The sequence below is a fragment of the Acanthochromis polyacanthus genome, chromosome 10 (genome assembly GCF_021347895.1).
Source record: "Acanthochromis polyacanthus isolate Apoly-LR-REF ecotype Palm Island chromosome 10, KAUST_Apoly_ChrSc, whole genome shotgun sequence".
Taxonomy (NCBI): Eukaryota; Metazoa; Chordata; class Actinopteri; family Pomacentridae; genus Acanthochromis; species Acanthochromis polyacanthus.
Genome location: NC_067122.1, coordinates 9,574,356 through 9,588,282, shown reverse-complemented (window position 1 = coordinate 9,588,282; position 13,927 = coordinate 9,574,356). Strand labels below are relative to the sequence as shown.

General features: G+C 42.2%; 1 protein-coding gene across 5 annotated transcripts in view; it reads right to left on the bottom strand.

Moving 5' to 3' along the window:
* Positions 1–13,927, bottom strand: part of si:dkey-237h12.3 (teneurin-3) — a 136,522-nt gene that overhangs the window by 24,166 nt on the left and 98,429 nt on the right. For all 5 annotated transcript variants that reach the window (XM_022210825.2, XM_022210832.2, XM_022210840.2 and 2 more), the window contains 4 exons: positions 11,237–11,356; positions 8,774–9,035; positions 7,509–7,776; positions 5,832–5,975 (listed from right to left, as the gene is read on the bottom strand). In XM_022210825.2, coding sequence (XP_022066517.1) covers positions 5,832–5,975; positions 7,509–7,776; positions 8,774–9,035; positions 11,237–11,356 — 794 coding nt within the window. The remainder of the gene's footprint in view (positions 1–5,831; positions 5,976–7,508; positions 7,777–8,773; positions 9,036–11,236; positions 11,357–13,927) is intronic.

Here is a 13,927-nt window from a genome sequence, read left to right as displayed (position 1 = left end):
AACAAATACGCCATGTAATCTGACTAGAATTTTAATGTCTGTTTGTGTAATAACTCCGTAACATTCTCGGGAAGACAAAGACGTCTTTAATATCCAGGATTTAATGCAGTGTGCAGGACATGGCTCAGTTGCAGCACTACAGCAGTGTAGCAGTTTGGCTGACGTTCAGCGTCAAAAAAAAAGGAAAAGAAAGAAAAATGAATGCTGAGGTCATTTTGGCAAGCCACTGTGGTCCTGTCTATTTACACTTCCATCACAGTTTACTGTACGCACACGTCTTAGCATAGGCTATTAGACGGCGTAATGGAATAGATTAGAAACACTTATCAATCATCAGCCACCCCCCACCATCACTCCACACTTAGTATTGACACTACACTCTTTCACTTTGATTTTCCCACGTACACAGCGTCTGCCGCCAACTTTGGAGTGAGTGAGCAGATTAAGGTTCAGCTTTCCCCCCTCAAGGACACTTGGTCATGACACATTACTGCTGATGAGTGTTGCAAGGATCAAGCTTGTGACGTCTCAGCTGGAGAGCTGCACTGATGGGAACTTGGCTTGTGACTATCCAGCGCCCCAGGGCTGAGGACGGGGACTCCTACAGTGTCCACACTAAAGTGGCTTTGGAGTCCATAAACATGCATTCATAAATATTTCAAACTTTTACTTCACTCGGCTCGGAGTCGGGATGAGAACTACTAAGCTGTAAACACAACTTTCTCAAAAAATAAGGTGCAGCTACTGTTGTGTGAGACGAGAAGAAACGCAAGTTCGCAAAGTTCTGTTTCTCTGCACAGACTGAAACAAACTAGTGCTCCCTCGACAGATTTTGCAGAGGAGACTTCAAGTCAAAGTATAAGTACGGCAGCTGAATGGATCAGCCGTCAGGGATGTGGATGCTCATCGATTAGTAAATGAATGTGCGGAGGCGTGTTTTAGATTTGGATAGAAGTTGGGGAAAGAGAGAAATCACTGTTTAACTTGGCATAGTGGGAAAAAGGCTTTTTCCGAAGTCTGAGAATCTGTTGTCTCGTTTGCTCCAAGATCACTCCAACACTGTTCCGTTCAACAAGCACACAGCCCAGAATGTAATGTAACTGCATGTCACGGAGCATTTACCACTTTATTAAACGCTCACACACAGCTAGACTCTGAGGGCAGCGTGGAACTTCCCAAAAAATAACAGAAGAAACACTGAAAACAATCCAACATATAAATGTGTATGAAAAAGAAATTATAGCGAATGAGATGTGGAGAAAGCATGAAGGCCATTTTCTATCATAAAGGATAAAGCAGAAAATAGAAAACTCAAATAGGAGCCATTACAGACATATTTGAGCAAGGAGCAGAACATCATCTTTGCAAACTTTCCCTCCTGCCTGTATATAGAAATGATAATTCCTCACTAGACTGCCCCAAACTGAATTGATTCTTGGAATCATTACAGACCATAATCATTTGTTTGATAAAAGGCTAATTTGAGTCATGTAGTGGGGGGCGGGAGGGAACGCTTTAATGTCGACATCACAGCTTCCGCAATGATTAATGGTACAAACGCGAGGCCGAGTCTCCGTACCTGATAAAAAAAAAAAAAAAAAACTGGAGCGCCCTGAGCAATGTCACCTTGGTGACACACAGAGAGCACAGAGATTGGTAGGGGAGGATTGGGAGTGTGTCTTAATTGCACCCTGTCCTTCTTTGTTCTCCTTTGCACTGTGTCATTCTCCCAGATACCACCCAGGCTCCCACTGATCCTGATTGAGGCTAAAAGTGGGCAGGAAATCTCTCAGTGCTTCAAATGCAGCGTGTGTGTGAGCAGTACAGTAGGCACACTCAGATTCTGGATTCCTGAACTCTGCCTGTGTCCAATAAGAATCAGCTATGTTACCCTAGATAGAGACGAGCCGCAGATTGAGTGGAAGCCATACCCACTTGTAAGGAAGAAAGGAGGGGCAGGAGGACATGACTAAAGCACAGACACCAGCAATTTGCCTTATCTATTTTGACAGGCTCTGGAGTGGAGACTGAGGGAGGGAGACGGCTTTTGCTCGGATCTTGTGCCACAAACGATGAGAGAAAAAGTCCTCAGATGTTCGAAGTGGTGCAAAAATGAAGCAGGAGTCACAACAAAGAGCGATAGCAAATGTCTGGAGCTAAACCGCTGTGCAGCTGCGGAGGACCACCGCTTGATAACATGTTGGGTGAGGACATTAGTCAAGGTTTACAGCATTAAAGAATCAATACAGGAGCAGCAATGAAGGCAAACAGTGATATTTGGATTCATCTTCATGCCGCTCGACGATATCGAACTGCATTCCTTGCCCAAAAACCCACGTGGGCCATAAATCTCAAATGTCAAAAAGTGGCTGAATGCAAGATTGAATAATTCAGTTTGGAGGAATAAAACTAGATGCCTCCTCACAGCAACTGTAATAAAAATTAATGTGTGAGGGCAAGAAGAGATCAGTTTACAGATAGGGTTATGGTACTTTGATGTGAACTCCGTATACACTAGTCGCTACCAAAAAAAACATTTCACAGTCTTCCCAAGCTTCACTGTCTTTGGGATGAGCTAATAGGATTGCAATATGAAACCCTTTTGGCAAATTGATTAAGCTCGTGTCAGACGGCGGCAAATGAGATGGAACAACACGAGTTTGCTCCACTATTTTTGAATCTTTTTAAATTCAGTCGGACTCTGCAATGTATATTGAGTGCGCTGTTGTAACAGGACGAGGGAAACGTGTGAAAAAGCCTTGGGGAGGCTGCAGCATTTACGGCATAAGAAAAACTCCACACCATCTGGTTCTGGTGTTATTTCTGTCATCACTGTTTCCATGTACAACAAGCATTCACGTGATTCTCCATGCACAGCGACTTGATTCAGCATACATTAGCATATAACACGGGCTGCACCTATCTGTTGATCACAAATGCATCTCGCAAACGACTACAACTCCAACTGTGATGCTGCCACTGTGAAAGCTTTGGAGATGGGAGTGCTATACTTTGAGACGGGTGGGATGAAACGCAACACACCGGCAGCAGTCAAGCTAGAGGCACATTTCCCTGTTCTTTTGCACACTTCACAAACTTCAGGTTCTGGATGGCTTGACAGATTGGGTTCGGAAGTGGGCTCCTATGTCTGTTCTTTTAATGTTCAACAAAGAAGCAGGACAAAGTAGCATCAAGGACTGAACAAAGTAAAGAAACTGCTTTTTTGACATGTTTTCAGCAACCGCATCCGGCGGTTTGTGCAATCTCAGGCATGTGAGAGGACTGGTATAAATGTAGAATACATGGATGATATTACTGTGCAAACCCACTGAGTATTGTGGGATGAATAATGTTGCCCCTGCCAATTGTGGGTGTGAATGTAAGATGCTATAAAAGACTATATTCTAGAAGGAGGCAGAACAGAGTGCTAGCTACACAAATATGCCTCCTTACAAAGCGACCTGCGCTGGTAGCCAAAATATCTGGCAACAAAAATAATCTCAGTGGTTTACTTAAACTTTGATGGACTGGGCCAAAAAGACACAAAAAAGAAATAGATTTATACTTTTGTGTCAGGCGGTTGCAGAGGCTTTGTAAGGAGCCTCCAGAGCTCATGTGAACCTCCTCATAAATGTAACTACACACAAAGGCCGTGCAGACACCACATATAGACCTCCAGAAATGTGACTGGTCAGCTCGTGCTGCTTTTGTTGTCTCCTACATGCTTACAAAGCAGGTAGAAATTTAGAAAAGCAGTGGTTCAAACTCATTATTAACACAAGTAATATAAAAGCAGCTGTCGATTTTTTTAAGCTAAATGAGCCACACAAATCCTTTAATAGTGTGCTGTTAAATCAGCACATTTCATTAACCTCTTCAACCTCGCTCGACCTGCTGGAGATGCCTTTAAGCCACTGTTTATTCATATTGATAAATACATTTTCAAATGAGAGCTTTTGCCATTTAGAAACCAAGCCTTTACAGAACTTTGTGTGTCAAGCAATGCACTTGAAAGACAATAAATAAAATAACATTTTAAAGAGATTCATTTGTCAACGAATCTAAAAGCAACGATGATACAGTCATTCCCAGCACCTGCTTTCAATGTGAGGCAGCTTCACAGTAATATACATTAAAGTGTTGGTCTGTGCCGAAGGCCAACCTGTTACCTGATAAAAGCTCAAACAAAGCTGCATCGGTGTATTTTTTGCTGCTTTTGGAAGCATTGATTTTATTTCTGTTCACACGGAGCACTGCGAAGGGGAGTGAGTCAGAAAAGCAGGATGCCTCTACCTGTTAGGTGAATAGTGTGACCTCTGAGTGAGTGTAGGTGTACAACACATCTCTGTAGAGTGGAGGAAACCACAAAGGCACACTACACATACTACACTCCAGATGACGTCTTGCAGGGGTTGTTAATACTAACATCATTGTTCATCTTGAAACTACCATGCTACGAAAAGGTAAATAACATTAATGAGAAAAAGACACTTTCTTGTTTAGTCTCTAAACTGAAAAGGTCATTTACCTCACATTGACAAAATCTGGTGTAGCCTCTTTTTTTTCACCACACCGACCTCTAAAAACATTTTTAAACTGACCTACACCTTGCACAGAAGCCTGACAGAATCTGAAATGTGCATGTCTACAAACATAAAACTGAACAGAAAAAGAAAATCAATCCCAACCCAACCAGTGTGCCCTTTGGCCTACAGAACCAGGCAAAAACCAGGCACACCACTACCACAGGTATAATTACGAGGTGCTGGGATGCATTTGTTGTTCATGCACTCTAAAATATCATACTGTTTGCCAATGAAACAGAAGGAATCCAATATTAATTTATCTATGCTCTTTGAAAGTGAGTCATCTATGATTTATCTTCGACTTGAAAGGGATAAAGTGATTATACAGCTTAAAACTAAAAGCAACGACCAGCATTAAATACTCACTAAAATATAAAATTAGGAACAAATGAGCCTGAAACAAAACCTGCTCTCTCAAAAAAAAAAAACAAAAGATCTAGTCACGGACTCTAATCTGTCAGTGTGGAACTAGGACTGACCCTCCACTATTTTGGAGATGAAAGGGACACAAATTGTGTCGGACATCTGGAACAACGATTGTGAGCCGGCGTGGGTTTAATGTCAAAACAGCGGTCTGGCACACTGACAGTGCGCACTGCCCTGAAGCCCTGAGGCGTACTTCTTATAATTGCAGTCATATTACTGCCTCCACCATAGTAGCACAGTGAAACCCTTTAATAGTGTGCTGACTGAATCCTCCAGATTATAGAGTGTGACCTCGTGGTCCTGTAACCCACTAGTGACTCTGCTGTATGTATATTTGATATTTTCATTATGCATGTTTCACTCCGTCATGTCTGTGCACCAGCACGACAAAGACTAACTCTTGTCCATTCATTGTACTCGCCGATTAAAGAGGATCTGATTGATGACGGAGCAGGAAATTAATTAAGTTTACTGAATTAATGCGAGAATTAAACATGACGCCTGTTCATCAAAAGCATGAGCCTCGGCGAGGAGCAAAAGGCCGACTTCTTCCTAAAATAGCTGAGCGCTGTGGAATTGTAGCGAGCCCTGCACCCTGGTGACTTCCTCACTGATTTATTCAGTCATTACTGTGAATGATCGGCCCTTCAAAACTCTCCTCTATTATCTGCAGATGGGATGACGAACCATATTTCATTTTGATTCAAGTATTTACTGCGGTGATTCCGGGTAAAGACCACCTGCCTGTAACCCGAAGAGGCCACCCGTCTTTGGCCCACAGCCACACACACATGCACTGCACATGCGAGCCTTTCTTACCGTTCTGAATGTCCAAAATGTGGTGCTTGTCTAACATCCATCCTCCCATGTCAGACGCATCCAGTTCATAGCCTTGCAGCACCGCCGTCCTCTTCTCCCAGAGCACCACATCAAGGCAGGACTCGTATTCATATCCCACTGACACTGAAAGTAATGACAGCAGATGCCTATGGTGAGCAAGGTTGTAACCTCCGTACTTGACACTTACAGCATCAATGAGGCTTGTAGCTTATAAGACATTCAGAACTCGTTGTGGCTGTTTTCTGTATTTGCTGGTTGTGCTGTCTCTTTGACTATGTAATTTTCTCCAGCTGGGATGATTTTAGAAGACCCATGGGGTTTCTGCGTCTCACCTGCACTATTTGGATTTTATGTGCTCTTGTCTCATTTGTCTGTTTTATCTTGCGTAAATGCAAATAAAGCACAATGCAAAAGAGCCTGTAAAGTGGCATGAGTTATTGAAACGATAAAAGAGAACATTTTAGTAAATACAATAAATGCTGTGATAATGATTCCAGCCATAGGGCATGAATGAATCCTATTGATTGTCAGGGTTATGCTTTGGGAGGGCTTTAATATTCATCCTTCTTAACAATTTAAAATCTTAAAACTTAAACAGTATGGACATCAGCAAACTGTAAATGCAAGAATAATGCTTACAATGCATTTAAATGATGAAAAAAGGTGCAGAAGCTATTTAAAATGGAAGCTCAAAATCATATTTAATCAAAATCTATGTAAAATGTGATGTATGTGATGCAAAAAAAAACAATTCAGAGATATTTCGGTTGAACTGCAGGCTGTGTTTACACAGAGCAGACAGGAGACAAGAATGGAAACAAAAATGAACATGTAAGCATTAAAATATCATAATTTTTGTACATTTTTTTGCAAATACTTCTATTTATGTCTTTTACTCGACTAGTTATTTTTTTATTATTATTTTATGTCCTTAACTTATTTGTCTTGTATGTTTAAAAGGAAGAAAGTCATCTGGAACTTCATTGTACACTGTGTATAATGACAATAAAGCTTTTCTATCTTATATTATGTAGTGTCACCACTTTTTCTCCAGTACTGGTAAAATATGTGGGCACTTGAAAATGTAATACATGTTGAGTGCAAATAACTAATCAAAGAAATTTACCTCCTGGTCTAATGTTTCCCATAGAGGCGCAGGATTTTATATTGCAATGAAAAACGAATCCACTGTCAGGAAAAATGTGGTAGAAGCCAAACGCCAGATACTGCTTGGGGTTCATAATTAAAAGATTCTATTAAAAAAAAACGATCTGCCATTTCATTTTTCAATAGATAATGTGACGATTGACTCGTTGCTGATTTGTTTTCCCTCATACCGCTGCTTCATAGGCAGTATTTTAGTTTAGTGCACAGCTGCTGAAATATCATACGTGCAAAACAAAGAAGTCAGCAAAAGAGCAATGGCCTTCAAAAATGCAGCACTGGGGGATTTCTGGATTTCACACCACCTGCTAAATCTTTATTGCACATGGTAACAAAAGCAGTCCCCAGCTAAATAATCCTCAATTTAAAAAAAGTAAAATCAATCTTTCAAAGTTCATCCAAGGTTCACTGCCTGAAGGTAGCGCGAGTATCCGACAGTGTACCTGTGCTTACACAACATCTTCAGTAGGCAGCTTCACAGCGGGAACTCACCCACAGCCTCTGCCAGGCCAAAGACCTTCTGATTGTAGGCGTCTGTTTTATCCCAGATGAAAGTGTAGGAAAGGTCGGGGAAGGCGGGGAAAGACTTCTGGAACTGACGGCCCATGACGGCCACCATCAGGTGCACCTTCATCAGGCCAAAGGGGAGACGGTCCTGGGTCAGGAGCACCTTGAGGATGGGCTTGTAGCCAGCTGCCCTGGAGCTCAGGTAGACCAGGTTGAGGTCGCTGCCTGGTATGGCCACTTGCTCATGAAGGACCTATGATTTTAATTAGCAGTCAGACTGGTGCCAAAACCACAGTGTGAAGTATCGACTTAAGTAACACAGCTAATTGGAGCAAGTGGAGTGTGTAGCCAGTGTAGAGGATGGCTGTAACCGTGGTATATACATAAGATTTATGTGGAAAAATATTAATTTATTGCAGTTCCTACAGTGGCGTTCCTTATTATCATACAGACCACAACAAATTTTATTGCACTGTACAAAAAAATGGTTGCCTGACACTGGCTAATCCTGTTCCTCTGCAGTGCAGTCAAATATATAAATTAGCAGCCAAACTATTAAAAACAGGCGCACCACTGACTACAATGTTCAATATGCAAATTGAGCTAACTCCACAGGCAATAACTTAATTCTTCTTCTTAGAAAGAAACTACTACAACACCACAGCTCTGATAATTGACAACTCTTACTCTACTTTTTTAAGGACTCTCAGTTCTTGACCGTGTTGCACCACAGACTGCCACTATGCTGAAGCATGTCCAAGCAATTTGGACTTCTTCCCTCAAATGTAGCACATAAATTTTGTTTTAACGAGTTTAAATGGCAAAAGCTGCAGAGTCACATTTTGCATTTAGGGATTTTCAACTCTGATTTGGGCCAAATGGATACAAACCAAATCCTGAGGCACGTAACCTCCACGCAATGTGCCCTCAGAATTTATCAGTGTTGCTGTGAGATAATTTACGGCTTAGTATTTGGGGAGATGCCTCAATTCAATCACAGCCCAAAGGCAAACTGAAAGGCAAATCTGACTCTGTTTAAAATAGGCAAGAAAAGCCATGGTAAAAGGAAGATAACAGTATTATCATTTTCTCCGTGCATGTGTAATTTCAACAATGCCGCCTGTAATGTCGGGATCAACATGAGTCAAATTATTGAAGTCATTCAAAACAATCAGATATGGACGGAAATTTGGAATTGACCATAAAGCCCTGTAATATGATGCCTCCCAATCGCCTCGGTGACGTCTCACCTGGGTCTCGGGGATGATGGGACTGTCCTCTGGGGACGTCTTGTACAGGGTGGAGAGGGGTGTGGCCAGGATGAGGGGGTTGGGCCGGACTAGACCAGTCAGGTAACAGCTGGGGATGTCGTTCTCCTCCCGCTTCATCACCACGGTGTCCATCACGTGGTAAACGTTCCAGGGCAGCCACACTGTGCGGTGCACGGTGGGGAACGGGGCGCGTTCGTAACTCAGCGTCAAAGAAGCACCGCCATTGGCCAAGAGGTCAAACCTGAAAACACGGAAACACATTGTGAACAACAAATGCACGGATAAACTGTACCTTTTTAAGCCTAAAAATAAATTATCTGCAAAAACCTTTTATTGAAATCCTGGGTTTTATTTTCATTTCCATTGGTTCTGATAAGTTTATATACTCATCAAACTAATATTGAGGTTTAAGAAGATGACAACATTGTAATGTCAAAACCTGACAAGTAAAGATTATCTGACAGATTACAAACAAGTCATTTGTTTCACCACATCTTCTAAACCACTTTATTTGCAGATAAAGCCAAACTGACCACACCCAAAATAAGATTAGAGAGGATAAGTCTTTATTAATCCCACAGCAGTGAAATGTGCAGTGTTACAGCAGCAACGGTGCAACAACAACAAAAAAAAAAAGAGGTTCTCCTATATGTAGAAATCCAGATATTACACAAATTGCTTTGAATGTGGGAAATAACAATATTGAATTGAATTGGTATTGCACAGATTCTTCCATGAGTAGAAAATACTAATTATAATTTAATTATAAACATTGCCAATAATTGGTTATTTACCCCGAGGAATTACTGACAGAGAAAGCTACAGTAGGTTTAAGGAAAATTAGGAGGTTGGACTGACCTCTTATTTGCCACATTCCCAGCACTCATCATCATTACCTCGTGTCTGTGTGTGTGTGTGTGTGTGTGTGTGTGTGTTTGTGTTACTTTCTTCATTTTTCGAACATTTTTTTTAACAGAAAAACATTATCGTCAAAACTTACACTGAGATAATTTTGGAATTTTCCTTCAAGGGCTAAGTAGCTCAGTAAATATTTATTTCGGGACTAGCCTAATAATCCTTTTTTCAAAGGAAGGGATGTGTTTTTTCCCCCTTAACCAGAGTGTTCCCTCTATTCAGCCTCCATATATTATTATTGTTCAGTGAATCTAATTTATGACTTGTGTTTAACCAGGCATGGCGTCAGAAGACACTTTATGGTTGAATTTGGTTTGGAGTGTCGAGTCTTGGGAGTTTTCTCTGGCGAACTGGTTTTAATTAGTCCAACATTACTCAGGGAAAAGTTACTGGTTTGGAAATGAAGGGCGAGCCTTTGAAGTGTTGCTCTATATATTCGGCGAGCTCCACTACCCAGGGGGTAAAGCATCTGTGTGGTGACATCGCATGCATTCACATGCACAAAGACACACGCACACACTCACAGATTTGAATGCTTGTGCACGTCTCTCATGCACGCGCTCACACTCAGAATGACACACATACACACGGGCGCGCCAACAGCCAAGCTGTGCAGCTGACCTAAAACAGCTTCCTTCTCAAGCTCTCTCCACTTTGGGCAGTGGGGAGCTCACAGCTGCAAGAGGCCAGGCTTTGATGCTGCCCCCCACTTCTTAACACACTGAGCGGATCTGTTGGCTAACCAAGTGTGATTATCCCCCACCATTTATCACGCTCCTTGTCAGAAGAGTTACAGGGCGGAATATCTGAAGAAATCAGCTAATCCTCAGCTATCTGGGGACCCAAGGATTGTGATTCATAACAACAGCTGTACAATTCTCTGCCACTCAATAAGCCTTTTATTCCACTCTGGCGACACATAAACATGGTCTCTATCTGTTGATTTTGAGAGAAGGCCGAGCTCATAATCTCTGATGACCGTCTGCAGAATGAAGTTCCTACCTGAGGTGGACCCTCCCCGTAAAATATGTGACATACGTTCGTCTTGTATGTGTTTGCACTCCCATTATTAAGGACCCGTCTGTGGTAATAGCAGGAGAAGGTCAGACAGTAATCCCATGTTTTACTGCACCGCGGGCAGATTGATTCTATCCTTGCTGATTCAATGCATTTTAAACAGCCTGGTTCAAAATGGCCTCCACCACTGTGACATTTGCATGAGGAATTGTTCTAGGGCACAATGTGCTGCTGTTTCGATTTGTTTTGAGCGCTTTTTGGAAAACAGCCAGGGCAATTCTCACAACGTTGGACAGCTTTTTCTGCATTTTTCCACGCTGCACTGGGGACAGCGTATGCCACAAATAAATCGTTGTAAGGGCATAGGTTGGACCTAAGGACTGAGCTGCTACTGAGAGACTGCTTGTGTTTGTTTGAACATGTAAATCAGTGTTGATAAATGCAGATGGATTGCTGTGTGTCCCTGCATGCGGCACCTACTGATGCATGTGTGCACGGGGGCTGGCTTACATGCCGTCTTGCCGCGTGATGGTGTAGCCGTACTCCGGGTAGTGCAGAAAAGACACGTTGACTCCAATCAGCGGCGTTCCGTCTCCCGTTAGGACCTGACCCCGGATGACTGATGCCAAGCTGTGTGGGCGCACAAGCACAGAAAGAGCTGAGTAAACAAACAATGCCAGCCGGCGTCAACAGGCGACCACAGCATCAGCACTGCTAACAACTGTCATCCCGTTGCCAGCAGCAGTGGTAGGAGGTATGATATACTGACCGTTAGGAACACACACGTCAATGGTTGTTATTCATGAAAATGCCACTTTACAGAGTCCCTCTCTGTCTGTCCACTGCTTTGAAGAACTCACAATTCACTGGGATAAGGGTGTCTGTGAAGACTTTGCAGGACCTTGCACGTGTATTGCAGCATTTATGTTGCACAAAGATCTATTTTTTTTACATTTCAAGCAATTTTATGACATAGCGCAACATGCGACATTATATATAGCTCTCATAGCAATTCAGTTTGCGGGGCCATTACAAGCTAAGAATATAAGCAGCATATTATCCAGCCAACAAAGATTCACAGTTAAATCATCAGTCTGCCAAGCAAAGTCAACTTGGTAAATGAAGTGTACAATCCACCCAGCAGTGAGGCTATCAAATGAGATTCATGAGTGAAATATTTGTAGAATGGTTATCACAGTGACCTTGCGGAATTAAGAATTTCCCCTAAAATGCATCTGAAGAGGTTGTGATCCAAGCGGGATTATTCTGGCAAGTACTTTAGCTTCCAAAAAAAGTCTTTTGTCAGTGTCATACTGAAAGCTGGTGCTCAGTGGCGTGATAAATGTCTGTGGTAATACTTGTGATGAAAGATAATATATCAACAGGAATTGTGTTAGAACGAGCTCTCCAACTCTGTTACAGATATCCTCTTGATGTGAGAACTTGCAATGCTCAGCGTCTGACGTGTCAAGAGGCACTTTATAGGAATGCGTAACAACAAAATGCAACGCTGGAGGCAAACTGTCACCGAAAAAAAGAAAAGTGTGTTTTGAAAGAAGTGAAACACAGGAATGCAAAAAATAAAATAAAATCGCCACAACAATTTAGAAAGGTGAGGCCATATGTGGTGACAATTTGAATGCAAAAAATGCAAAATGCTCAGCTGTGAAAGTGGAAACATTTGGTTGGAAGTCTATAAGCAAAAATATGCTCCATATTTATGGAAAAAAACATGAGGACATATGGGAAAAATAAATACAGGAGCCATTTTCTGAACACAGATCCTCTATTCCAGCAGTATTTTTATGTACAGTCACACCTGATGGCGGCCTTACTTAACCCAGCTTCCTGTGCTGGCCAAACAGTAATGCCACTGGAGAAGATGGGGGGGTTAAATGCTTCACTTCAGGGCACCTCTGTGGCAGTTTGCCTAGCATGGGAGACCATTACTCATTCACTTTCCCCACTCAGATTTTCCCTGCTGGTAAATGGATTTGCTTCTGGTCAGAAGGCTCTCCACCCCTAGCATTCCCCTCTCCTGTATTCACCTAAAAAACTGTATTTTCTTTGGCATTTTTGCTTTATAAATCACACACACACACAGAAGATTCATACATGATTAAAGCCTGAGAAATCCGCCGCCATTATTCAACATGAAGCCAGGGCCTTCAGGTAGAACTCGTCCAACACTGATCCTTATTCTTATATTCTTAAGAGTGAAGTCATTTGTTAAGTCAGTGCTGTGTATGAAGGCAAGAGGGGAAGACAATGCTATATTTCTCCATCAGCGTTTAATCATTCCCCACTTCTCAACCACAGAGTGGAATTTTAAGTGTTGCCTCTGCATTTGTCACTGGTGGGCAAAAAAAAAAAAAAAAATTGTCCCATTTTGCCACTTTATCTCCGGGTCATTACGTATATGAGACAGGGATGATCAACAGCTTCAGCGCCGCTCTTCTTTCCCTCCTGCTCCAAGTCTGGCACGACCATCTCCCATCGTTTATTTACTGGCTCAAAGAACAAGGCCACTTAAGAGCCCCAGCAAAGGTTCACTCTTTCTCCGCGGCGTCTCTATTAATCTTTGGAGAGGCAGACGGGTGCTACAAGAACCGAACACCCCCTCCCCAAAACAAACGTGAAGTGACACCACCTGCTGAAACCCCAGACGTGCATCATATAATTCATGCATTCTTATCTGTCAGTGTCCCACACTGGCTGTAGAAAAACACCATCTGAAAACCCAGTGGGAGGCTTGTGTGGGGACATGTGATATGGCTGGGGGGGGTACTACACCACGACACATGTTTTATTCTCTGCGCTACACAAGGGACATGTTTACTGCTGAGTTCTGAAAGCTGACCACACGCTGAAATCTGCTCCCCTTTCTCTTGGCTTACACAATGAGCTCCTGCAAAAAAAAATAGAGAAAAATTACCTCTAACTGTTCACCGTTTCTGTACCCTTAAACATTAGACACAACTTTGAATAACAGTCCCCTCTGCTGTTGGAAGACTTCTCTTCTGGCACCGTTCCAGTGCTTCAGAGAATTTTTTATTTTTTGATTTTTTTTAGAATTTACATTCTGCAAAGTCTCACGATAAATTATTCACACTGTAACCTCAAATTAATGTTAAAAAATGGGTCTCCTCACAAACTCTGCCACTACTGGAATTCTACTTCATTATAGGACTCTTTGGAAAA